Raw genomic sequence first — 26,694 nt, forward strand, 5'->3', positions numbered from 1 at the left:
TTCGGTTGCAAAAAGAACTAAACCTCTTTATTTGGACTGCCAATGATCCGACAACGCTGCACTTCAGACCATTCACATAGGACTTACAGTTAAAAAAACAACAACAACAAAACAAAAGCAAGCACAGGATGCACAGGATTTCATAAAACATTAGAAAAAGTCTGGGAAGTCTTTAGAATGAATATAAATTGTGTTAAGACAAAAGCAACAGCCCGGTTGTGTTCAATTCATCAATCAAGCCTGGCAGGGACATCGATGATCTCAATGTGAGCGCTAGTGCAGGGATGGGGGAACCATTTTAGTCTTCTGAGGCCCATTGGAGGTTCATGGAAAAATATGACCGACTAGTGTTTATCCTACGCTCCTGACAAAAAGTTATTCGGTGAAATTTCAGGATGAAGCTCAAATGGAATATGACTTGAATTGACCTGGTCTATACTTTTGAAAGAACAAATCCAACTGTTCATTGTAAGTCATTTCAGCACGTTTTCAGAGCTTGCTGTTCTCTAACAAGGAGTTCAACAGCAAATTTCCCCCCCCCCAAAATACACAAAATTAAAAAAACAAAAACAATCACTGAGCAGTTAGAAATGTACATTCACAATGTTAAGAGGTCAAATTAAGTTGAATCTGTACGGTTATACTGCATTTTAGGTTCATCCGGAACTTTTTGTTCATCATGTATGATAAGCAATTGACGGCAGGTTCCCCACCCCTGTCCCAGTGCAGAAACACACAACGTGGAAGTGCATCACTGGAATGTAAACATGGAGTACTCCTTGGCCTTGTATTGTTTTGTAGTGTTTTACAGATTACTCATCAAGCATGGCTGAGAAGAGCGTAGTCATGTCCTGCTGCAGCATCATCATTACGCACATCTACTGTACCGTACTCTACTGCAGCGCTTCGCTTCAGAAAAGCACAATCCGAGCCATATGTAACACAAGTTCGAAAAACGTCAGCTGTCTTTGTTGAGGTCCTTGTCGGGCACGAGCGTGATGCGTTTTTTTTTTTTTTTTTAATTTTTTTTTTTTTCAGTAAGTCAAATGTATCCAAGAGCCTGCTCTGAAGAAAACCATGACTGCAATATAACTTGACAACATGAAGCCAACATTTTAAGGATCCGCAGAAATAAAAAGGGTTTTTGTTTTGTTTTTTCACATATGACGTGGGCATCATCTCAGAAAGATGTAAACAGGCGTTATAAACACACACACACACACACACGCGCATACACAGAACTTTAGTTGCAAGATGTCCGCTCACCATGTTGTCCTCTTATCTACAACAGTACTGTATTAAGTGTGGCAAAACACATGCAATTATAGAACGTAAGCATAAGTTATCCATATCAAGGGAGAAAAAAAACAAGGTTTGTGTACACAGTGGAACCTCCAAAGTTGAACTAATGACAACATTTCAATTTCAAATGGAATTTCAAATTTGACATATTATGGTAGTTAGCTCTGCGACACAGGTGAAGTGTCTATCTTAGGGGTGGAAAATTCCGGTCATCGAGGGCTGGTATCCTGCATGTTTTCTATGTCTCCTGCTGCAACACCAATGATTCAAATGATCATATAATCAGCAAGGTCTGCAGAAGCTGGATATCGTTATATGATCATTTGAATCAGGTGGGTTGCAGCAGGGTGACATAAAACCTGCAGGATACCAACCCTCGAGGACCGGAATTGCCCACCCCTGGTCTAGCTCGTTAGTATATATTAGGAGAAATACAATGCATTAATCAAACAGAGTATTGTATTTAATGTAAAAATTGGGTAGCTGAAAGCACAGCTAGTAACTACACACAATTATTCAAAAGGGAAATACAGTATTACAGTAAGGTGACTTTTGAATGGCGTGCACAACTAGTTGATCTATGGAGTCCGTGCCCATCCACCAAGAGTGAAGTTTAACAACCATTAAATATTGTGTTATCTGCTTATATCTAGAAATGTACCTGTGAGGGCAGGGAACTGCTACAGATGGTTAAATTAGTCTGGTAGCTTTACGCAAGCGGCATTCATTTGCAGTTTGGATGCGGTAATTGTAACCGAAAAGTATAAAATTGGCAACTTGGTGCCGAAGTGCTGCCTCTAAGAAGGAAATTAGAACCCACGCTATCTTGGTGGGTGCTTCGCAGTTTCTACTAGCTTGATTCGACTCAGGGTTCTCTGTGCAGCCAACTCTAGCTCCGCCCCTAATCATCATCATCAACAAAATTCGTACTCGCCACTGGACCAGCAGTAGGGTGAGATGAGGGTTGGCAAGCATTATGAGACATGGACTATTAGGCCTACTGGACAAAATTCAGTAAGACAAAAGTGTGTGAAGTGTCCTATAATTCCTGATCCTTGTGATATTTTGACAACTTGGGTTCAACTGATTAATTGGCCAGCCAATTTAAACGGCCAATTTTACCTCTTAAATCGGCTGAATTTATTTTATTCTTTTACACAATAACACATTTCAACATAAGACAAAGATAATGACATTGAAACACTGCCTGTAGGCAAATAGGGCAAAAAAAAAAAAAACCCAAAAAAACGCAGATTTTTCTCTATTGTAAAGTTAAACAAATACTGAAGGACAAAGCATTGTAAAACAGTCCATTGTTCTCATATCTTTATTGTTCGAAGCGTTAGAGGACCAAAAATAATTTATTTTATTCACTGTATATTTAAAAAATTAATTGGCCGATTCATAGGTTGTCGGAATTTTATTCCGTCAAATATCGGCCTCAAAATATCCGCATCGGCCAGTTAAAACACCTGGGAACTGTTTCAACCAGTAAAAAACATGAAATGATCACCCGCAGTTCATATTAAGTAATAATGTTGACAGTTTGAAACTTGTTCATTCACGTTACATTATTTCCAACAAGAAAACTTTAATTAGAGTACCTTGTAAGTGAACTTTTGGGGGTTCCACTGTATGACCATATTTTTTGTTTTGTTTTGTTTTTTTACCATGGGTGCTGCCGCAAAATAAAAACTCAAACGGCTATTATCCCTGCCTTACAAAACAACCGAACAAACAAAGTGAGCCAAAAGAGAGACCATATTCAAACGTACATGCACCTCGGCTCTGCCACATTCCAAGACAGATGCCGGGGTTAGAAGGCCGCTTCTTTTGTTTATTCCTTCTTCTTCTTCTTATTATTATTATTATTATTAAAACAATTCAACACTGATACCACGCGATAATGTTGAGGGCTTACTGAAACACAGACACTAACGGAAAAATACGGACATCTTGGAGCACCTTGGAAACGCATGAGTCATCAAATCGTCACGTGTGACGACAGAGGGTGCAATTCGGGGTGACAAACTGGGTGCACGGTTCAATTTTTTTTTGGGGCCGATTGTCAAGAGTGAAAGCCAATTCAGGCATTCTCTATCAGTTTTGCTTTTGTACAGTACATGTGAATGTTACGGTAATAGTGTACAGTGCATCCTTGGTTTATGACACTGATGTTACAAACTAGTTTATCTGCCGCATAAGAATACATCGCTAATCAGTTACCACTGTACTTACGGGTTTTCATTGAATTGTTTTATATTTATGGTCTGGAAGTGATTTCATACAATTTACTGCTTGAGTGCAGGTTTGTGATAGACCACGGCATGTTTGGATTCGCGTAAAAATTTCGTGTTACGCCGCCGCAGTCATAAAACCAAGGACCTGTACTTGGGGTCCCTGGAGTGTGACCACCCTAAATCAGCTCTTGTGAAGTAGTACAACCCTTGGTTGGCCCTCGCTCCTCAGCACAACGCGATAATTCATCATCATTGACGCCAGTGGGGAGTTAAAAAAAAAAAAAAGAAAAAAAAAGTATAACGGAGATAAAGCGCAGCCGAGCATTCTCAGACTGCTTTTTGAAGTTAAACCATTCTGTCGCCAGAAATCTTTCCCGAGTGAGCCATGGACCGAACAACCCTTCTCTTTGGCTTTAGTGGAGAGGAGGAGTCTTTAGGGTGTAACGCTTCGAATAAAAGGCGAGCCCTGCTGTTAAGTCGCATACTCGTCCTCTCAGTTATCCGGAGAGGACAGTTAGGGTTAGTCGCCGTTTGAACAAAGGGGTGGGGAATCTCTACAGATGCCTTTCGGGGTCTCAAAAGTGTCTTCTTAAGCCAATTACAGTCTAGTGCCGTTTGTATAAAAGTGCCTTACATCTGGCCGATCCACACGCGAGGCGGCGTAGGTCTGCGGGGAATAAGGAAAAGAAGGAGAACTCATAAAGGGCCGTTTTGAAGACAAGCACCGATCCTTTCGCGCTCTCTCACAATTGCGCCATGTCACAGTCCTGCAAGTGACACGGGCGTCAACCTTCCTCCCTGTCCTGCAATATAATAATTATCTGTATTTCTTTTTTTTTTTTGTGTGTAATAATAAACTTAGTCGTATATAATAAAGTACAAAAATATTAGAGAACATATACACAGTTTTTTTGTCATTATGTAGTGACTATTTTGCCTGGTTTGCTCGAGCGTATGTAATCTTTGTGCTGGGTGATGAGGAACTTTTTTTTTCCTTATGTCTTCTTTTCATATCGTCGATGTCCGGTCAGTTCCATCTGTGGTGGAGATGAGAATGTGTCAAGACATTTTATCCTTACCGCTCACTTTTTTATTTTTTATTTATTTTTTTTTGGCGTGGGGGCGAGAGACAGTTTGGCTCGCGTGAGTGGAACGAAGGACACTCACCCCCTAAGGCGTGCTCCGTCATACTGAGGCACAGCGACTCCAGCGTAGGGTTGATCTCCAGGTCAGCGCCTGGAACTTGGCAATCTGATAATAAAACAAGGGTGGGAAAACCATAATTCAGCATTAAATTGCTATGGGATTACTAAATCTTTTTATTTTTTTTATCATCTCCAAACGTGGTTGTACAAAGGAGTTGCGCGGGCCACAATGGGAAAAGACATACCACAAGGACAAAGTCAACATGAACCCATTAAGGGCGGAATTGTATAACTGCATTTCTACCACTAAAACCAGGAGCGCTGTTGCATCTTTCCACCTTTACAGCAGGGAGAGCGTATACGGATTTTTTATTCATTTTGTATTCAATTCTCGGTCTCTGAAATACATGAGAATATACATGTGAGGGTGTCGTAAGCCCTCTGAGAATGTCCCGGAATTTTTCAGAGCATTAATGGCATACGCAGACGATTGCAAGAGCGCTGGCGACAAGCTCTTGTGGACTTTGAACCAGTGGAACCAGTCGAACGTGATATATTGCTAAGATATACCTGTATGTTTGTAGACCATGACGATATTGACGGCTTTGTAACAGAATAGAGGATGGTAATTACCACTTGATTTTTAAAAAATTAAAAATAATGATTTATTTTAGTGCACTTTAGTGCACACAATAGAGCACTTTATTTTTACATCTTCGATTGAAACAGTAAATAATAATTAACTCAGGTCTGTGTGAAAGCCACACCATAAACCATTCAACTGATATTCTCATGAATTACGCCAGAATAAAAATACACTAACAATAAAGATCTCTTCATTTTGTAAACTATTAAGACACTGAAATCTTTGAACACTTAGCAGCAACAGCCTATGACTATGACACATCTAAGTATTCAAGTTAAAGACAAGTTGTCATTACAGTATATACACATACACTTTTTGTGATGGAAAAAAATACATAACAGTTACCATTATTGCTAACTATATTAAAACTCTTTTTATAATGAAAAAAATACATTAACTTTCAAAAGTCTTTATGAAATTATGTACACTTTTTAGGCATTTAAATTTTTTAATGTTCAACAGCATATGATAAATCTCGCTATTTAAGTTTGAAGTTTTGGGCTAGAAAGACTGCTTTCTTGCTGGTGGAAGAAACGTTCAGTCGGATGATGCCGTTTTAAGTGCTTGTTTGCATATGCAATAATAATGCCATTTATGATTTATCACGGCTTCTGGCGTACTGGCTCCTCTTATGTGTCCTACGTGAGCAACACTCAATAGTGTCCGTGTGGAAACTCACCTACTCGTGCGTAAGCCCGGGCTAATAATAAAAACTGATCAGAAACGGTAGGCAAGTGGACCGAACCGAGCATGCCCTACCACGTATTAATACACCCATGAATACCGTTACACCCCTAGTATAAAGTGGTATCAACAGAAAAATTTATCATAGAACAGGAAAGTCATAATTTAATGAGAATCAAGTTGTAACATTTAAAAAAAAATGTTAATCTTATAAGAATAAATTTGAAACTTTACAAAAGTAAAATTTACATTTTTACAAGAATAAAGCTCTAAATTTACAAGACTAAAGTCACAATTGGAGACTTGAAAAAAAATATATATATATATAATTCAAGAAAAAAGTAGCGGGAATAATTTTTAGAGAATTCATTTGTAAGAATAAGGTTGAAATATTACAAGAATAAAGGCATTATTTTAGCATTTATATAGCAATAAAACAAGGTACCAGAATAAAGTCAGAATATTATAATTATACACATACAGGTCATAAGCTCATATATTTACACACCCTGGCAGAATTTGTAAGATTATTTAAACTGTGTTCAAATCCTCTAGGTTTATTGTGCTTCCTGTCAAATAATGTTTCATTCATTTATGTTTTGGCGCCACAAATGCTGCACAACTTCACCAACTAAAACAAACAGACAAGAAAAAAAAAAAAAAAGAAGTATTGGTGGTATTTTCACAATAAAGCGCCGTCGCGCTCCCTCTGTGCCGGAGACATTAATAAGACAAGGCGAGCAGCATGTGGCTATAAACAATCTGGCACTTTCTGCAAGGCGCACACAAGCTCTCGTATGCCAGATGCCGCGTGGCAGACTTCGCTTCTAATGACCCTGTCGTGTTCCAACAGAGTCAACGCTGACCTTTTTCGCGACGCGGACTCACCCGTAAAACTGTTAGAGGCTGCTTCCCGCCTATTCATTGAAATACAGAGTATACCTTGTTTATTTCCCAAAAAGGAAGACAGATGCTACTAATGGCTGCCAGGAGACAAAGCTTCTTTATCGTGATTGTTGAGTGAAATGCTTCTTTTGTGCAAAAAGAAGAGGGATGAATACAGGATGTCATGAGAAAATAAGCAGATTTAATTACAAAGGTGAGTGTATAAAAACACACATAACGTATTCCTGCAAAAAGTGACCGTGGGCCTTTATTTGCTCATCTGCAGACGGCATCTGTGAGGGATCTATTATGTCAGTGTTGCTCAAACTTTATTGAGCCAAGGCACATGTTACAAAAAATATAATTACATTACAAAAAAATCTCTCGGCACGCCACCAGACGAAAATGGCACAAAAAAACTACACATACAGCACTGTAAAAGCTGGGTATAAAAAAAAAAAAGAAAAAAAAAAGAAAAGAAAACAACATTATGAAATCAGGAATATTTTCTAGTTTTAATTAAAATTGCCACTCCCAATTGAATTTTATTTCCAAACTAAATGTAAAACAAAACGAATTACACTTTGTGTATTTCAAACAACCACTTGGGCACTTCTTCCTTTGCTTTTCCGTCCACTAGTTTAATGCGAATGCTAATAAGCATTAAACGTAAGTTGAGACGTCTTAATGAAAGGCACGCATACCAAAAAGATGCCATTCAATGGATACAGTGAAAACAACTGTTTAATTCTTTTTAGTGTGTTTAATTAATGATGTCATTAAGTGACAACAACTGTTTAATTCTTTTTAGTGTTTAATTATGTCATTATTAGGGATGTCACAGTATCAGCAATATCGTGATATAGCGATATTAAAATTGTCACAATATAGCAATATCGTGAGCTTTTATACAGTACTGTGAGCTTTTTATATATTGCCAACCTCACCCCAAATATCATGATAATTATTGCATCGTGAGGTTCATATCGTGATATTACTGTATTTGGACATTGTGACATCCCTAGTCATTATTGTATGTTTTTACAAAGTGCAGTAAAATGCACTGCTATTCTTACTAAAATACACATCATAACATGTTTTTTTGGGGGGGACACTGGAACATTAGCATTTCCATTCATTCAATTCATTCCCGCTTAGAGTAACATCAAGGGACCTGGCCAGTCAATAAAGATGCGCGTATTGATTTGAAAAGTGAAGTTTTTTATTTTACTTTAGATGTTATTAAAAAAAAATAATAATAATTAACCAGAAGGACTTTTTTTAATATATAGATAAAATAATATGTTAAGTCACAAAGGGTTGTCTTTATTTCATTTAAATTTTAAAAAGCAACTATTTTTAAATGTCACTTTTAAAAATGAACTTCCAATTAGGTATTTAGGTATAATTAGGTAGGCAAAACCGGTGGCCATTTTTATGTTAAGATGGGTTGTTATTTTTAAACGTCACATTTAAAAAGGAACTTCCAATTAGGTATTTAGGTATAATTAGGTAGGCAAAAACGGTGGTCATTTTTATGTTAAGATGGGTAGCTGGCATCTGCTGGATGTAACTAGTTAAGTAACTTGTAATCTAACTTGATTACTTTTAAAATCAAGTAATAAATAAGTTACTTTTTCAGGGTAACTGTGGCAACACTAGCTTTAGTCAGCAACAGAATGAGCAGATGACTCATTGTGTCCATGAGTGAACAAAAGTACCAAAGAACTGAGATTACAGTTACTTGATTCAAGAGCAGAGAAGGTGGATTTTGAAGCAGTATTGGACAGTATCGAAGGATACTGGCAGTAAAGTAGTTCAAGAAAAGAGACTATTTGAAGAAATACAGTACAGAATGTTGGCGGCTGATGGTAGAGTGTTGATACAGTACCTTGCTGCTGGAACATGAGCATGGTTTGCGGGGAAGTGTGGACAGGGAGCGAGTGGGTCCGCTGCACAGAGCTGCGACTTTGACTTGGCATGCTGTTACTGCCCCCAGGGTTGGCAAACCACAGGCTCTAAAAACCAGGAGAAATTTACTGATGAGTCATGTCAGTTGGTTGTCATTAGGCTCGGTCGCCGAAGCTGCGATGATCGTAAAGAAAGAACAAAACGACGGGTAGCACACTGGCCCCGCTGTACTGACTTGACGACCCTGGCCTGCCAGCGCGGGGTTCGTGAGCGTGTGGCGAGGAGAGACGCCGCCAATACCGCTGGGACTCAGCAGACCTATGCGCCCCGCCTGGAGCCCACGGGGGGTTATCTGGAACTGCCTCTGGCCCCGCCGGCCCACGCCTCCACTCACAGAGCCCGCTGTGGGGAGGGAGTTGGACCCGTAGGCCCAGCTGGAGCGGGAACACACAACAATGCAAAAGGGAATAAACTTGGGGAACGCCATTTTGACTGTACCGAATGTACTTGACATCAAATGGTGGCTAGGATCGGAAGGGGTGCTCAGCTCACCCTTTCTGTCGGTACACGGGCATGTCCAGCATGGCTTTCCGAGGGACCAGGCGGAGCAGTTTGAGGACCTGCTGTTTCCAGGAAACCAGACGTTTCTTGTGGGTTTCTGTGAAAGCCTTAAAAGAATGAAGAAAAAACATTGACCTTCAAGCAACTCATTTTAAGTTCAACTAGGTTGTGGTTGTGCACAAGCTGATAAATGATGGAAATCCCCCAATCATCAACTTTACAAAAAGTTCACAGCAACAAAACAGGAAGTAGCTGCAATCAGCTACGCTAAAACTAGCGCCAGTCCACCCAAAGCATCCGTTTGTACAGTATCTCTCAAAATGTGTTAGTTCCACAACTGGCCGCAATTCGCCACACCGCCGTTTAATGGCGCCATCAACAGACACTGGTCATGTGTTTCTGACTTGCGCTGCTCTTGTGTCATAAGTAAACAGATTGAAAGGAGATAACAGCAGTCTAAAAGTTTGCTAACGTCACTGCCATTTTAGCAGGGGCAAGTTTACCAAAGGTACCTTCCTACAGAAGCTATGTTGAGCTATGCTGTTCTTGACTCAAACGCTAGTCATGAATTTTAACACGGTATTTTTGGTACAGTACACAGCAGTTTTTTGTAAAGCCCTTATCTATGGCATCCATTGGTAACAGTTACTCACTCCCTTAAATGGAGGGAATTAGGTCATCTCAATTCAGAGACGTCGACACAGAGTGAATAAATGAGCCAGTTTGAACTTTATCTATGAAAATAGCAGCACCTACCAAGGCACATAGTCTCTCAGATGTGGGGTCTGTTAAGGTCTCCACCCCATCTGCAGTAGAGTCAAAAACGCACCTCTACCCCTGGACACCATTTGCTGAAAATACATCAGGTACACACACTCACCTCGTGTATTAGACACTTCTCAATGAGCTGGAGGTAGCAGCTGATATTCTCCTCATCTGGCCTCGACACAAGCAGCTGCGTGCACACTGAAACAAAAGAAGTGAGCCCGTTCATGTGGAATGAGTGCACAATGTTGAGAAGAACAATTAATAATTTGTTACATAATACTGTACATTACAACTACAGGAAGCACTTTAGCATACTTTCACTCCGTTATGTCCCGAAAAATCAACGACAATATCCACAGGAAGACAGTTCCTGCATTAAATGAATGTTACAAAAAAATATATATTGATTTGAAATTATAAACGAGAGCAGCACGAGGGCGTTTCAGAACATGAGATGTAGAACTCAGTGGAATTTCACAACGGGAGGCCAAAGTGTTGAATTGAGAAGATGACCTAAAGGAGAACTGTGACTAACAAGTGGCAGTCACGTGTTATATCGCGATGATCAGGGCAGAAGCCGAATCAGCATCTTTTTACCGTAGGAAGTGGGGAAATTGAGTTGCCATGGCGACAGGTTCTTGCTTCCTTTCTATCAGGTGAGATGAGGACATACAACGAACGAATCACAAAACGCAACCGGTAGTACTTCATGATCATTCATTTTGCGTTTTTATTTCTCGATGTGCGACTTCCTTCACACCTTCTGATACATACTGTAAATGTAGTTTTTTTTTGTTGTTGTTTTTTTTTTTTTTTTTTTTAAATGTGTGTGACTTATAAGCAAGGTGAGAAGTTGTCAAAGGTTCATTTAAGATGACAATAACATGCATGATTTTGGAATGTGTTACAAGGTCTGGAATAGCCGGAAAAATCAAGTTTGAGTTAACAGCAAAATCCACCTCTTTTTGTCCATCTCAGGGGGCGGCCATTTTGCCACTTGCTGTCGACTGAAAATGACATCACAGTTGCTCAGGGCTTAGATGACGACCAATCATGGCTCAGCTGAGCCCTGAGCAACTGATGTCATTTTTTATGGACAGAAGTGACAAAATGGCCGCCCGCTGAGATGGCCAAAAACAGGTGGATTTACTGCTTAAATCATTTCACAAACACAATATTAATCAGAATGCCATGTTTAGAAGAGTGAAGGCGACAATAGTCCCTCGTTTATTGTGGGGGTTATGTTCCAAAAATAACCTACAATAGGTGAAATATGCAAAGTATTATACTGTGTTTTAAGGCTGTAAGACCTCACCAACAACATTTCAATCTTGTTTAAACATGCTCACAGTTCAAACCTTAGTAAGAAAAATAAGTACCGTATTTTCACGACTATAAGGCGCAATTAAAAGTCTAAAATTTTCTCCAAAATGGACGGTGCGCATTACAATGCAGTGTAGCTTATGTGTTCCAATATCTGTGAATGTTATGTGACTTTGTTGAGCGCTGCGTTTGACTGACTGGGAGCATTTGCTGCCAACACGCTGGTTATATAGAGAAAAGGCGGACATGAATGAGGACACCATGCGGACGTAAAAGGGAGGAGGGTGGCTGTGACAGAGGACGCTAAAGGCACGCCCCAATAGGTAGATAGTGCCGGTATATGCATTCATTGTGCATAACAACATTGAAAATGGCACCCACGCAGAGACACGCCATCTATACATCCTGTTAAAGTGTGGGTCTTTTTAATAAAAAACACGTCCAGCTTCTTTGCTTTGGCCCAACTCGGTCGGCATTTATTCGAACATGCAGTTAGTCAGTGTCAACAACCTGTTACACGTTCGGCTTCCACTCTCTCAACAGTGCATGATTGCCCCCTATTGGCGTAACTGATAACAATAACAACAACAACAACAACATATCACATTGTTACACATCCCGGCAGCACCTTTTCCTTGTAATCCGGCGGATTACAAGTAAAAGGTGGCCATCTTCCGCTCCTACTGTCGTAAAAAGATTGCCGACAAACGCATCCGGGCCAACCACATCACCAACATGGACGATGTGCCGCTCACTTACGACATCCCAGTGAACCATACTGTGGAGAAGAAGGGGACCAGCACGGTAAGGATACACACAACGGGGCATGAGAAGTTGGCTTTTACTGTTGTGCTTGGTTGCCATGGCAATGGAGAGAAACAGCCACCTATGATGATTTTTAAGCGGAAGACGCTTCACCAACCACTGGACATCAGCGTAAATAGGGCGTTCAAAGTTGGCGTGGGATTTGGCGTGGGATTTAAAGGTATTATATGAATACAATGATGTCATGGTGAGTTAACCCAATTATTCCCAAACAAATCTATTCAAGTCATCCGGTGAAAATTCTATTTTTAATATCGCAATATATATCGCAAACCACCCAAAAATCGCAATGTCATTTTTTTCCAATATTGTGCAGCCCTACTACATGCCATTACTGGTGTCATGGCAGAAGCCCAATTACCTCATCACTATTCATCTTTCACACAGGCACTGGAAATAGAAATGTAATTCAGTTCAACTTGCAGGCCAGCGAGAGCTCAGGATTTCACGACACTACACGCTGGCACGCATGGGAAAAGTGGTTGACTTGTCAAAACACTAGCGATTTTTTCTCACATGGCGCTGCCATAATCAACAAAGACTGACATATGACACAGTGTTGCTCTAAGAAAAAAAATGTTTGTATGAAAATATTTACAATGACAAATTTTGAACTAACAAATCAAATTTTAATGAACAACATATGAAGTTGTAAATGTAAGAAATTATCCATATTGATTATCCGCGCGTGATCTCATGCTTCCTCTGACTGTCTTCCCTCTGTCCTAATGCGGCTCCACTCTTGCAGCAGTTCCCATGGTTGCCAAGCGATCAAGTTTAAGTTCATCCTCCTATCTTTATTGACACTTGTGTCCTCTTCTTCACTAAATTAAATTTAGTAAACTTGAACGCATTCTGCGCTAGGCAAGGCACGGAGCGATGTATTCAAATTGGCTTACAGTATTTTATCGGGATGTAGAATACAATACGGGGTCGGGGGGTGTACACTGTAAAAAAAAAAAAAAAACAGCATGCTGGATTGCACTGTAAAAATTATGCAATGTAGCTAGTCAGCGAAAGGTGACTAAAGAAAATTACTAAACCATATAAAATCATGAAGCCACAATACAGTGTCATGAAATGCTTTAATACAGACTCTTTCAACTTTACGGCGCTCTCAAAATTTTACCATTTTGAAGAGGAAAAAGGAATTTCAAAAATAATTCCTATTTTTTACTTAAATTTTAAACCTGCCAGAAAGGAATCAAGCATAACATTCAAGTGCTAAAATTGTTCAAGAATGGAAAGTAAACAACTGTCATTTGACATCTTAATCAAGAAAAATATGCGCTTGGCTATTTATTCCGTTTTTTTTTGTGAAACATCACATTTTAAAATTGACAGATTACAATAAAAATTATATTTTAGCATGAAAAATATCATTTTGGTCGAAGAGCTTCTCCATACTGATGTAATAACCATAAGAGAGGCAGCTGTGGCATGAACCTTACATTAGGAGTTGTTCTAACATATTTGCTAAGCACTAGGCCTGTGCAATTAATTGAAATTCAATTACAATTACGTTTATTACACTCCACAATTACAAAATTGGCATAATCTTAAAAAAATATTATTAATATTCATTTATATCCAACTCGCTGTTTGTTTACACAAGGAAATCATACTTGAATGTATGCATTTGCACCTTTTTAAAAATGTTATAATAACTTATTTTTTAAATTTGTCTGGTCAAAAAGGAACTTGCTTACATTTATTTGTAATTATCGAGCAGTCCTATTAAGCACACAGCAAGTAAAACAAACAGGTGTCTCTTACCTTTCCCCATGACTCGGGTGAACTGTCCGGCAATGTCACCGTCCGAGATGGGCGTCGCTGAGGAGTCTCCATCGCAGGTGGGCGTGCTGTGGGAATGAAATCCCTCAGGTGCCGCGTCTTTTTCCGTCGCCGACTTTGTCACTTCTGGAGAAGCGCTGGCCGGCTCCTGCAGGGTCTGTGTCAACGTGCTGTAGGCCTTGATGGGTGTGATGATGATCTGCTGCAGCTCCTGCAGAGCATTGCGCAGGTTTCCTCCTTCCAAAATGTCCTGCAAACACGGGAGCACATTAGTCTGCCATATGAGTCCGAGAAGTAACTAAAACCCAATCAGCCAAAAAGCTGAAGGGGAATTCCCTGACCGAGCGGACCGAGTCACATGAAGATTAATTACTACATACTGATTGGTCCCAAAAAATAAACTCATAAAAATAAATAAATAAATGAAAAACGTTGTGTTAATTACCTTTTCCAAAGACTTGAGGACACTCTGCCGCTCGCGCAGTTTTTGGATGCTCAAAGCAATTTTATGCCGCGCTCCCTTGGTAACGTTCTAAAGAGGAAGGAGATAAGACGTGTATTAAGCAAACGCGTCATTTCTCGCCTCAGGCATTTATAATGTTGCTACACAACGAAACGTAATCACCATCTGTTTTGTTGAAGCCAAGGGGCAGGGACAGCATTCATGCCGTCGCTACATATGACCGCCCGAGGACAATGTTTAATTTCACGCCTCATTGAAAGGTGATGTATTACAATCAGGTTTAAGGACACAAGTGTTTACCATTGATGAGACAGGAGGAATACATCTTTCCATCCAGTTTCTATAGCTCATCTTTATTAGGGCCACAAGTGAGTTGGGGCTTATCCTGTCAATATCCTAACATGAACTAATCGCCAATCATTCGCAGGGTACAAATAGACAACGATACAGTCGCACTCGCATTCACACCCATGGACAATTAAGAGTGAATTTGGAGACAATTCAGAGTCTTCAATGAACTGGACATATCTTTCATTAGTCGCTGAAATTCCTGTGTCTATTCGCTGCTTCTGTGCTCAGGCCAAAGCAATACATCTAATACTGTGACACCATCAGGTGGAATCTAGTTGTCCATGAAAGCACCACGTGCACCATCAAAAGTGAAACTGGAAGTACAGTGAAAAACAGTTTTTTGTTTTGTGTATGAGTAGCTATAAATAGCCAATATTTTTACAATTACAATATTTTTGAGTTGATAGGTGTCATTAATCAATTGCGTATGAAGATGACACGTTGGGAGCAGCTCCTGTCCATAAATAAAAAAAATATTACGACTTTCATTAGGACATGCATATACATGTACACATTTTGATAAGGATCGATCACGCTTCTGACATTAGGCAACACAGAGCTCCCCATTGACTGACTTTTGGAAGCGGCAGCCTGGCTTCATTTGACAGCCACTGTCGCTGTAAATGCCTTTTCTCCCTTCTTGAATGAAGAACATGAAATTTGACTGTTAGGAGTGCTGTACAAATTATGACAATACTTGACGACACCATACATCATTTTTATACCAAAATATATTACATGAACCACTAAAAAATGCTCACGATGGCGCCGTGTGGGGAATATCATTTGGATACTGAAAGAGCTTAAACTTTTTTTTCATGGAATCAGATTCCCTTGATTTGACACTATTAATGTTTATACAGTAGGGATGTCACAATATCCAAATGTCACGATACAATAATATCAATTAACAATTATCACGATATTGTGGGGAGGTTGCCGATATATGAAAATCTCACGGTACTGTATAAAATCTTGCGATATTGTAAAAAAAAACATATTTAAAAACAAAAAAAAACACAATATTTTGTTTTTGTACATAACAGCATTCACAAAGAAATAGGCTTGGCCTGCCTACACCTTACAAACTAAAAAGAATGCAGTTAAATGTGTAAAGAAAGTATTCACGTGTCCTGAAAATGTGTAAACCTTATACATGAAACACACGTACACATCCAATACATACTGAAAATGCATGGAGTTGCATGAACAGTAGAATTCCACCATAGTTTTTGTTGTGAAGTTGCTGACTTGAATTGCACATTTTATTAATCATCACAGTAAGCACTCATTTTCACAGAGCAGTATTTTTTCCATGCAAACAGTATCTAAGGCCGCATTATAAAGGTGTTAGTCGAGTCTGGACTTGTTTTTGTTCCTGATACTAGGCATCTTTTAGACTGTACAAGTGCATCAATACCAGGTGCCATCTCCTGACTAGCTGTCACTTTCAGAATGTCATTTAAGTGCTTGTTTGTGAGCCTTGAACGCATTTTTGTTTTATTAATATTCATGACTGAGAAAATGTGTTCACAAAGGTAGGTTGTCCCAAACATGCACAAAATTTTAGCAGCCAGGGCTGTTAATTTGGGGTAACCTGGTAGTAGATACTGATAAAACAATATTGGCAAAAGCTTGTCGCTTCGCGGGACATACAAGGTCAGCCGCCTTCATCATGCATCGTTTAACAAAGTAAATTGTCTTATGGCGATTGGCGTGGGTCTTAAACATAGCTGGCATCAAATGAATCTGCATTAATAAACTAAACACCAGAGGGTGCTGGAACTGCACAACTTGGGCTTTTAAACAGATTTACTGCTATTAATATCGTGACATGACTATGATGATATTGTGGCAATTTTAATATCGCGATATCGCAATATTGCCAATATTGTGACATCCCTATTATACAGACTGCCTAATAGAATGAAGTGGCGTGTTGTATCATGACATTTATTCAGTCCTGCAAGATTATGGTCAGTTTCCAAATTGTACAATCTAACGGCTGTTCAAATTTTTACATATCGCTGGAACCTAAATCAGATCTTTGTGTTTGCGTTACAAACCTGAGATTCCAGATGATGCTCCGTGAGAATCATCATCTCCTCGTAGGTCATTTGGGAGAAAAGCAATGCATATTTGTGAAGGCGGAGACTTTTCAACCACGCGGGAACATCTGCAGCAAAACACCACCGGACAAAATGACAGGTCAGCTCACATCACTGCAGCGTCACACACGACAGAGAGTCCTCCGACCTTTCATGCCACTGCCGTCCTCCTGGAAGGTGTTGCGTGCCGAGCCCTGCTCTTCTGTCTGCTCGCTACCCGAGGAGGCCACGCTGCTCTGAGGGGAGAGCGGCGCGTGGTCCGTCGGGAGGAAGTTCTGCCGGCTCCCAGTGTCATCCTGACTGAGCCACTCTGAGCCACACATTTGGGGACTGGAAGGGATGACGGACTTCTTCAGGGGGCTGGGCTGCATCTGCCCGCCCAGTCCTGGGAATGAGGAGATGTTTATTAAAAAAATAAAACATTTAAAAAATGCATAACAATACAAGTGTATTATTTGCAATTTTGACAGCGTGAGCAAAAAGACAACAAAAAAAACCTGTGTTATTGCTGTTGACAGGAGAGGACAATCCGCCTGGAAAAGCTATGTGTCCGTTCTGGCCTGCAGGAGACGTGCTGGATGAGGGGGATTTGTCGTGCCAGGCGTGGGCGGGCTCCAGGGCCTCGGCCGAGCTGGACCACTCGTCAGAGCCCTGACGCGGGTGGTACGGGCTGGGGGGTGCCCGTGTGGACGGCGTGTAGCCGCCGGATAGGTGCTCCTCCAGGTGGTTGAGCCACATAGCCAGGGACGTGCGGTCCTCCAGCGTGGTGGCAGGGTGGATGAGTGCGTAGGACAGTAGCTGTCTGCTCTCCTCCACAAACAAGCTACTCTCAATGGTGTGACTCAACACCTTCTGCAGCAGCTTCATGTACTCACATTTGGCCTTGCTGTTGCGCGGTTGCAGCAAAGGCAGATGGGACAAGAGCAAGGACACCACTTTGTCCTTGGGCTCCTGGTGCCACTGGTTGACTATGGCTGAGGGCAGAGGACATTCAATCAGTGCTGCTGCTTTATTTATGTTCAAACACCCATTTGGATATACAGGGGAACCTCCAAAGTTGCCCACAAACCTCAGTTTACCTCAGTTCAGGGTTAGGGTTTTTCTTTGCTCTTCATTTAGCACTTTCTCCAAATGATGGGCGGCCATCACACGTTGCCCGTATTGCAATTACATGTTTTATCCAGTGACAGTTTGCCCAGCACTAGACGGAATTCAACAAGTAGCATTTGTAGCTGTATTTCTAGGTCAAAATCCAATTGGATGTTCACCAGCATCCCAGTACAGACTGTGAGCCACCTCAGAGGTTCCACTGTATACCAATATGGAAATAAATGTTCACCTACCTGCATTGTTGGCCTCCGCTTCCAGGATATGAATCTCTGTGCAGTCCGCCAACCAGTGTTCAAGGCATATGTGTAAAAAGCGAGCCTGTGTGCGGGACACCCTCTTGAGGAGGGACAACAGCGCCACCGTCTGTTCACACTCGTTCCAGCCCTTGAACCAGTCTGTGAGGATACCTACCTGGTCTCTGAACATCATGGCGTGCCTCTTTTTTTAGGTGAGGAGATGGGAAATGTGTGGATGGGGTAGGGGGGAGAAAGGGGCAATGGGGTGGGGAGGCACACTTTTCAGGGACAGACAGGGTCAGTCTTTTCCCCAGACGCCAACTCAGAGACCCTCACATGGTTCAAGTGCAGCAAAACATCATGAGAAATCTTGACAGGTTGCTGTGTGTCCTGTTTGGGGGATTCCTTTTAAAATGTTCCTGGCAGGAGGAGTCCAAATATATTGTAGAGTCACTCTTGCATGCTCAGGATCACATTGGTCCCCTAAGAAAGCAGAATAACATAGAAAGGAATGTTGTTAGCATTTGAATTGTGATGAACATTTAGAAATTTTAATCAAGTCCTTGTCTTGATACCAAAGAAAACAGCCCATGTAGTCAATGTGGGTTTTCATGGTTTTTGTAATCCGAGAAAATTGACACGAATTTCATGTAATTTTAAAGAAAAATACTGTATCGGAATCTATATCATCACCAGGGTATAAATTATCTGTACCAGGATATAATATTTTTCTCCATATGACACACCTCCATCACTACTCACAGTATAGCACTGGAATCGTCGACATTAATCTGTCTGAGAAAGCGGGTCTCGTATAAATCAACAAATCTTTCACATTTTACACACACACAATAATACAGCAGACAAGTAAAATGGTACATTTTTTTAGAAAAAAATAAATAAAAGCAAACCATTCGGGTGATATTCTAAGAAATTACACCAGAATAAAAAATACACTAACAATAAAGATCTCTTAATTTTGTAAATTATTAAGACACTGAAATCTTTAAACACTCAGCAGCAACAGCTTATGACACATCTAAGTATTAGTTAAAGTTAAGGACAAGTTGTCATTACAGAACATGTATACACTTTTTGTGACAAAAAAAAATACATACAATAACAGTTACCATTATTGCTAACTATATTAAAACTCTTTTTATAATGAGAAAAAAATTACAGTCATTTTAAAAAGTCTTTTTGAAATTCTTTACACTTTTTAGGCATTGAAATCTTTGAATGTTCAACAGCATATTGTAACGAATTGGGTTATCTGTGATTCGTGCGTTGCAGAGTTGTGATGTTTCCGAGGTTCATGAATGCATCGTATGGCAAGCAAGTGGAGCAGCGGAGAAAGAAGAGCGTGAGCAGTTATACTTGGATTAGTAAAAACGTGATAAACAACGTCTGACGGCGTGTTTCTGGAAGACGCTAGAATATGATAAATCGCGCTGTTTAAGTTTGACCTTTTGGGCTAAAAAGATTGCTTGCTTCCTCGTCTAAGAAACATTCACAGTCGGATGATGTCGTGCTTGTTGGACGTGCTAGCCGCAACATAGCCGCCGATTTCATGTAGCAATGTCGGCACACAACTTTCAGACTTATCCACACATCTTTCCCCATCGCCGATGGGGAACAGGAAAGCCAGAATGTTCCTAAACAGGAGACTGTAGTGTACGCGGGGACCTTCGAGCTCTGGTTCTTTTCTGACTCTCTCTTTTGTGCCGCCACCCTCCTCTCCTGCGAGCAACAGTCAGCGACCGTGCGTAAGCTAGCGCTAATAAGTGGACCGAACCGAACGCAAGAGAACCGAACATGCCATACCGAAACGTATTAATACACCCACGTGCACCGTTACACCCCTAATGTGTGTGTGTGTGTATATGTATGTGTGTGTGTGTATATGTATATATATATATATATATATATATATATATATATATATATATATATATATATATATATATACATATATGTATATATATATATATATATATATATATACATATATATATATATATATATATATATATACATATATGTATATATATATATATATATATATATATATACATATATGTATATATATATGTGTATATATATATATATATATATATATATATATATATATATATATATATATATATATATATATATACACATATGTATATATATATACACATATGTATATATATATATATATATATATATATACACACGTGTATATATATACACACGTACATACATACATACATACATACATACATACATACATACATACAGAGAGATACACTCACACACACACAGGTACATTTTATTTAATTATATAGTGCCTAGGTAAGTTCAGTAGGTAAAAAGTGTGGTCCACAAGTTTACTTATGATTGTTCAATAAAGCATGAAAAGTTGAAACGATAAAGACACAGATTTGTTTATGAAGTTTGGACTTACTGACTTCTGCGATTGGCTGGCAGCCAGTCCAGGGTGTACCCCGCCTACTACCCAAAGACAGCTGGGATAGGCTCCAGCATGCCCCCCCACCATCGGCAGTGATAAGCGGTTCGGCTAATGCAAGGGTGTCAAACTCCAGTCCCCGGGGGCCGCGGTCCTGCATGTCTTGGAGGTTTCCTCGTCCAACACACCTGATTCAAACGATCGGAATCAAGATCAGGTTCCTGCAGAACTTGCTGATGAGCTGATCATTTGAAACAGGTGTGTTGCAGCAGGAAGAGATGGAAAACAGGCAGGACAGCGGCCCTCGAGGACCAGAGTTCGACACCCCTGGGCTAATGGGTGGATGGAATTAACTGACTTATGTTTACGCCACAGTTGTTTGGTAGAATTTGGTGAAGTTGTCATAGTGAACACTTACAAGACCGCAAGTCAAACTGATTAGTAAATTAACAACTCTAAAAGAAGTACATAAATGAACTGTCTTTCATATTAATTTATGGTTCATTTGCCTTTATTTTAGCGTAAGCTTAAAGGTGGTATCTCACTGAGCAGCGAATGTTTGTAAATGTTTGCGAGCGTAGCGAATGTTGGGTACTCGGCAGGGTTTGTTCAGGGTTGCAAAAGGTTGCAAAGACGTTCGCAAAGAGTTTTACTTATCTCAAACAGTTTTGCTTGTCACCAAGAAATTCTGAAAACTGCCTGTGAACGTCTTAGGAACCTTTTGAAATCCTTAACGAACTTTGCAGGGCTGGAGACTAACTTTTTTTTCAAGGAGTACACAAGCCTCTAACCTGAAATTTTAGAGGCGCAAGCAGAACATTTAGCAGCGCACACTGTAAATCAATGTGTTTAAAAGTTCACATTTCCACTCATTTTTACTATATTACTGATAAATGGGTTGAGGTGTTGAGCAAGAGTTTGTCACCAACAAAAATAATTCAAGAATAATTTAAAAACGAAAAACAATTTAAGGGTTGTACATGCACGAGAAGATGAAAAATGTACAGTGGTATGGACACCCCCCGGGCGATGAGTCGGTGTCTGCCTGGAGCTCATATTTAATGACTTTTTTTCTAAGTCAGCACTTTCAAATATTTTCTAAGTCAACCTCCATGCGCTCAACGCAATGAGCCTGCTCGCCATAGGGGTACCTCTACTTACGAACGTCTCTTTATACAAAATTTTTAAGAAACGCATCAACAGGAAAATATTGCCTCTTGTTACAAAAGAAATTTCAGGATACGAAAGGTAAAAGTATGGGCTGCTACTCGCAGTATGGGCTGCTACTAGCAGCTCCAGAGTTTCCTGAACGAAACATACTCATAGCTGCTCTGCCATTGGCTATTACCTAGCATCTTCCTGTTATCCCATTGGCTAAGAGGGACCTCTACCGTATGTGTCTATGTGTGTAGATATACAGGTAGATAGATGGACAGACATGTGATAGATATGTCTATGCAGCGTCCTCTAGATTCGCCCCTCGGGCCATGAGGTGTTCCGATAGTTTGACGTGAATTAGAAACGAGGAAAAGAAAAAAAGGAGAAAATCATTTTTTTGTCCATACAAACAAAGCTAGAAATAACAGAAAAGTATGAAAAGGGGATGCGTTTGGTTGATCTCGCCAAAGAATATGACCGTAATGTATCTACAAACGCCACGTTATTAATTCAGTTCTTTACAAAACGCCAGGCAAAAACCACTTCTGAGAGAGAACATGAACAAAAGAGGGCAAAAAGGGATGTGGACAGCAGTTAAAAGGTAAACAACCATTTTTATTCTTTACTCTATTCTTTGTTTTTTACATTATGCACAACTCTCATTTATTGTACAATAATCTAATTGTAAGATGTATTTGTTACATGTTTTGATGCATTGTTTTGCTTTATAAAACATTTATGTGAATATTGGGGGGCTTGGAACGTATTAGGGCATTTACATGGAAAACACGTCTCTACTTACAAAATTTTCTACTTAAGAAATTTCTTCCAGAACCAATTAACTTCGTAAGTAGAGGTGGTACCACTGTACTGTCTTAAATTTTAGGGTCAAAAAGTCACCACCTCGGGGCAGTCTAGTCTAGTCTGGAGCCCTGCGCAAAATGTGTCTTCAAACGAGTTTTAAAAATGGACAGAAAGGGGGCTTGTCTAACATGGATAATGGAAGATCATTCTAGAGAGAAGAACCGGCAACAGAAAAGGAAGCACAAGCATTCGCCGCTCAGTGAGAAAACACCTTAACCTATAAGACCAAAACATTTATGTATAATAAATCTGATACTATCTATCTTACAATTGTAAGACAGATAAACGATTGTGTTTGTTGTACATGGGAAGAGGACCTTGCAGAAATAATTGCATATTAAATCGCAATCACAATGCTGAAGGGAGAAACCCAATATGATTATTTTACAATCTATAAAATGGGCAGTGTCAAGGTGCCCGTGCTTTTCAGAAACATGAAATATTTTGAAATTAAATTGCATTGTATGTTTTTTTTAATTAATTTCAGAGTTAGTTTTTAATTCCTATTTGATATATTAATATTTAATAATATTTTATTTTAATATTTAATTAATATTTTAACTCTTCCGTTATGTGTTTAAATATAGTCATTGTACGTTCCTTTATTGATATTTGTAAGATACTTTTGTTTTCTCTGCTTTGCTCCTAAATGTCTTTGGCCGTTGTGCTTGTACTGTAAATGCTTTTAGGTGTGTCTTTGGTTGTATGAAGCACATTGAGTTGTCTTGTGTATGAAATGTGCTATATACATTTGAATATAAAGCTGCCTCGCCTCGCCTTAAATCTTTGCCCTCATACCACAGCCCACTGAATCTAAGTGGGTGCACACATACAGTACAGGACAGTGCAGTGCAGTACAGTCCATACAAGTGGGTGACCGGCACGAGTAATGTAGCATGTCAAAAACTCGCCCATCACTACAAATGATAACACCTGCAACATTAGGAGCTATAGAACCGATATAAACACGCCCTTAGCGGTATTTGGTCAGAATAGAGTTCCCAGGAATAGTCACCAGAGAGTAAAACGAGACTTCCAGACGACATCGACAGCTGGAATGAGCTAGCCAGCGCTAGCAAAGTCGGCCTTGCTAGTAATGAGGGGGAATTTGTATTGTTTTTCGTTGACGCTGTTGCTGCTCCCGCAAAACAGTTCAACGACAACATGGCCACGTTAAATAAGTTCACCGAGAACACCTCGGGGTTATTACACGAATGTACACGGACGAGACATGAAGTTGTTTACCTTTGTCGCTTAGTCCGTGCTTTTAGCGAGCTGAGGCTAGGGCGCTAACGCATATCTTAGCGCTAGCCTCGTAGCTTAGCAAGTTTTACTAGCAATAATGTTGCCTTAGCAGCGATAGGCGTACATTCCGATCTTCCGTCGTAGTAGTGTCCATGAGAAAGATATTCCTGCCGTGGATCCGACAAAGTCAAAGAATGTATGTACAAAAAATGTTCATCACAATACAAGAGACGCCTAGTGAGAAATGTACTACGATTTTTTTTTTTGAGTTGCCATTTGACGTGGGCTAGCGTCATGCGTCTGACGTCATACGTCTGGACTGTACGTAATGTTGTCAACCACAAGAAAAGTGATCATGAAAAAAAAGCTACTATTCTACCTTAGTTCAGTGAAAACTAGTCCAAATACTAAAGACGAATAACAAAAAACAAACGGAACAGCTCAGCGAAATTATTCCTTTCTTTCTTTTTTTTTTGAAGAGTTAACTAAATAATATTAAAGTTTTATATGGGTACTTTGGATTCAAGGTTGCTGATGATGTAGTGGGACACTTTCCTGAGTTGTGTGCGGGCAACTTGGGGTCGGTTCCTATGGAGGACTAAAAGTGCCTAAATTTATAAATAAATATGTACACGATTAAATGTTTAATTCAAAATATCATTAATTAATTAAATGTTGCATTCATTAGTTAAATGTAGATTTAAATCAATCAAATTAAAACATGCACCATTAAATAATTAAATAAATGTGTCATTAATTGATTAAATGTTTCATTTGTTAATTAAATATGGAATTAAATAAATGTATTATTAAATGTGTCATTAATTAATTGAATTACCAACGATTATACATAAAAAATATTTTTATTTATTTCACTGTTTAATTAATTATTTCATGGTCCTGCGTTCCAGTGTTTCGTGAATTTATTTTATCTGACAGACTGGCCTATCAAAGTTTGGTGGGCAGGTCCTCACACCTGATTGGTTGCGCTGCTCGTCAAGGCAAATCCATTCCAGAGTGATGAATTGATGTAGACAGAGTGTCTAGTGAACATATTCCGATACAATGGGTGACGCTATTGACCTCTGCATTGGTTTGAATACTCAAACAAAACGAAATACAAGCCTCAGTCACTCTATCACGGTAACACGTGTGATCCTGAACCCTTCCCGGGGTCTCCGTAACTTGTGTCAGCTGACCGAAATATCCCAGATAGACGATGAAGCTGTGACATGTTTCTCTTTTGCAGCCGAATGGGGCTCATCGCGAATAGAATAAGAATAAGGCGAGACGACCAGTGGATAAAATCAACGGAACAAGCTACACGCTCTTCTGTTTGGCTGACCACAAGGCAGACGAAGTTCCAAACATACATCTTAAAGCACACATTTTTGCTTCCATCCTTGGAGAGCAATAATAAGGTCCAGGTCAGTATGCAACTCAGAATTTAGCAAAAACTTCAAATTATCTTTGGCTCGTTGAGATAATTGCCATTTTACTTTGCATTTTCATGTTAGTCACATGTATAATATGTTTATGTCTGACTTGAACTTAATTGATTTCCATAGTGTGAATATTTTATTACAGGCATATTTGCTCAGACAGTCTATAATATTCGTATGTCCATTTCAACAGGATCTAGCCTTACATTGTGTAAATACATTTACAGCGATTCAAATTTAATACAGAATCAAAACAGCGCTCACTGTTACATTTTAATCATTAATTAAAAGCATTTTGTCTTTGATAGGAGGACTCACATCATGCCTCTGGGCCAGTGTGAAAAGGCTGGGAAATCGCAATCTTCACAGACAGAGCTGCAATAGGTAGGTGCTTTACAGAAGTGCAAGGAGAGCACATATATACACACATATATATATATATATATATTATATATATATATATATATATATATAGTTTCTTTTTTTTCACCGATGCTCAACAGCAGCAGCACTTTTGACGTCTAAATAAAGACTGCTTGAGCTGCCCGCGCACAGACTAATTATGGACATAATCACGCGCTAGAACATCTCTTTGGACATGATGGGTCGCGATCTCGAGCAGCGGGGTGCTGTATCTGCAGCTCTGAGGAACCCAGAACTACGACGAGTTGCAGAAATCTTGACACAGACGCAGTGACATTCCTCTTGTTGAAGATCGACTGAGAAACAAGTTAAACTCTACAAAACATTCATTCATTCATTCATTATCCATACCGCTTATCCTCACAAGGGTCGCGGGCGTGCTGGAGCCTATCCCAGCTGTCTTTGGGCAGTAGTCGGGGGACACCCTGAATTGGTTGCCAGCCAATCGCAGGGCACACAGAGACAAACATCCGCACTCACAATCACACCTAGGGGCAATTTAGAGAGTCCAATCAACTTACCGTGCATGTTTTTGGAATGTCGACCACCGCGCCGCCCTCTACAAAACAATACCATTTTATTTATATAGCGCATTTCATAACAGCTAGAGCTGTAACAAAACTTTAAAAACAATACAATAAACAAAAAAAACAATAAGAGGCAGTGATACATCTATTAATAAATATATCAAGAAATATTAACAAATATATAAAATATAAATAAAGCCAATAATTTAACATAAAACACTATGTACAATT

At 39.7% G+C, this 26,694-nt stretch overlaps 1 protein-coding gene and 1 long non-coding RNA gene across 2 annotated transcripts; one reads left to right on the forward strand and one right to left on the reverse strand.

The window, feature by feature from the left end:
- Window positions 1-24,372, reverse strand: samd4b (sterile alpha motif domain containing 4B). Its single transcript, XM_086036188.1, has 13 exons — window positions 24,072-24,372; window positions 18,350-18,835; window positions 17,504-17,980; window positions 17,155-17,391; window positions 16,965-17,074; window positions 14,530-14,616; window positions 14,067-14,334; window positions 10,255-10,340; window positions 9,366-9,481; window positions 9,049-9,247; window positions 8,794-8,920; window positions 4,710-4,793; window positions 1-4,579 (listed from the first exon to the last, which is right to left on the reverse strand). The coding sequence occupies exons 2-13, from the start codon at window positions 18,543-18,545 to the stop codon at window positions 4,551-4,553; spliced, it is 2,016 nt and encodes a 671-aa protein (XP_085892314.1). The 5' UTR covers window positions 18,546-18,835; window positions 24,072-24,372; the 3' UTR covers window positions 1-4,550.
- A 737-nt stretch (window positions 24,373-25,109) lies between these two features.
- On the forward strand, window positions 25,110-25,892 carry LOC147145164 (uncharacterized). Its single transcript, XR_015087378.1, has 3 exons — window positions 25,110-25,214; window positions 25,321-25,498; window positions 25,822-25,892. It is a non-coding gene; the product is annotated as an uncharacterized LOC147145164 (long non-coding RNA).
- The last annotated feature ends 802 nt before the right edge of the window (window positions 25,893-26,694 follow it).

Source organism: Filicampus tigris, chromosome 7, assembly GCF_054856515.1.
Source record: "Filicampus tigris isolate MCC_2025a chromosome 7, RoL_Ftig_1.0, whole genome shotgun sequence".
Taxonomy (NCBI): domain Eukaryota; kingdom Metazoa; phylum Chordata; class Actinopteri; order Syngnathiformes; family Syngnathidae; genus Filicampus; species Filicampus tigris.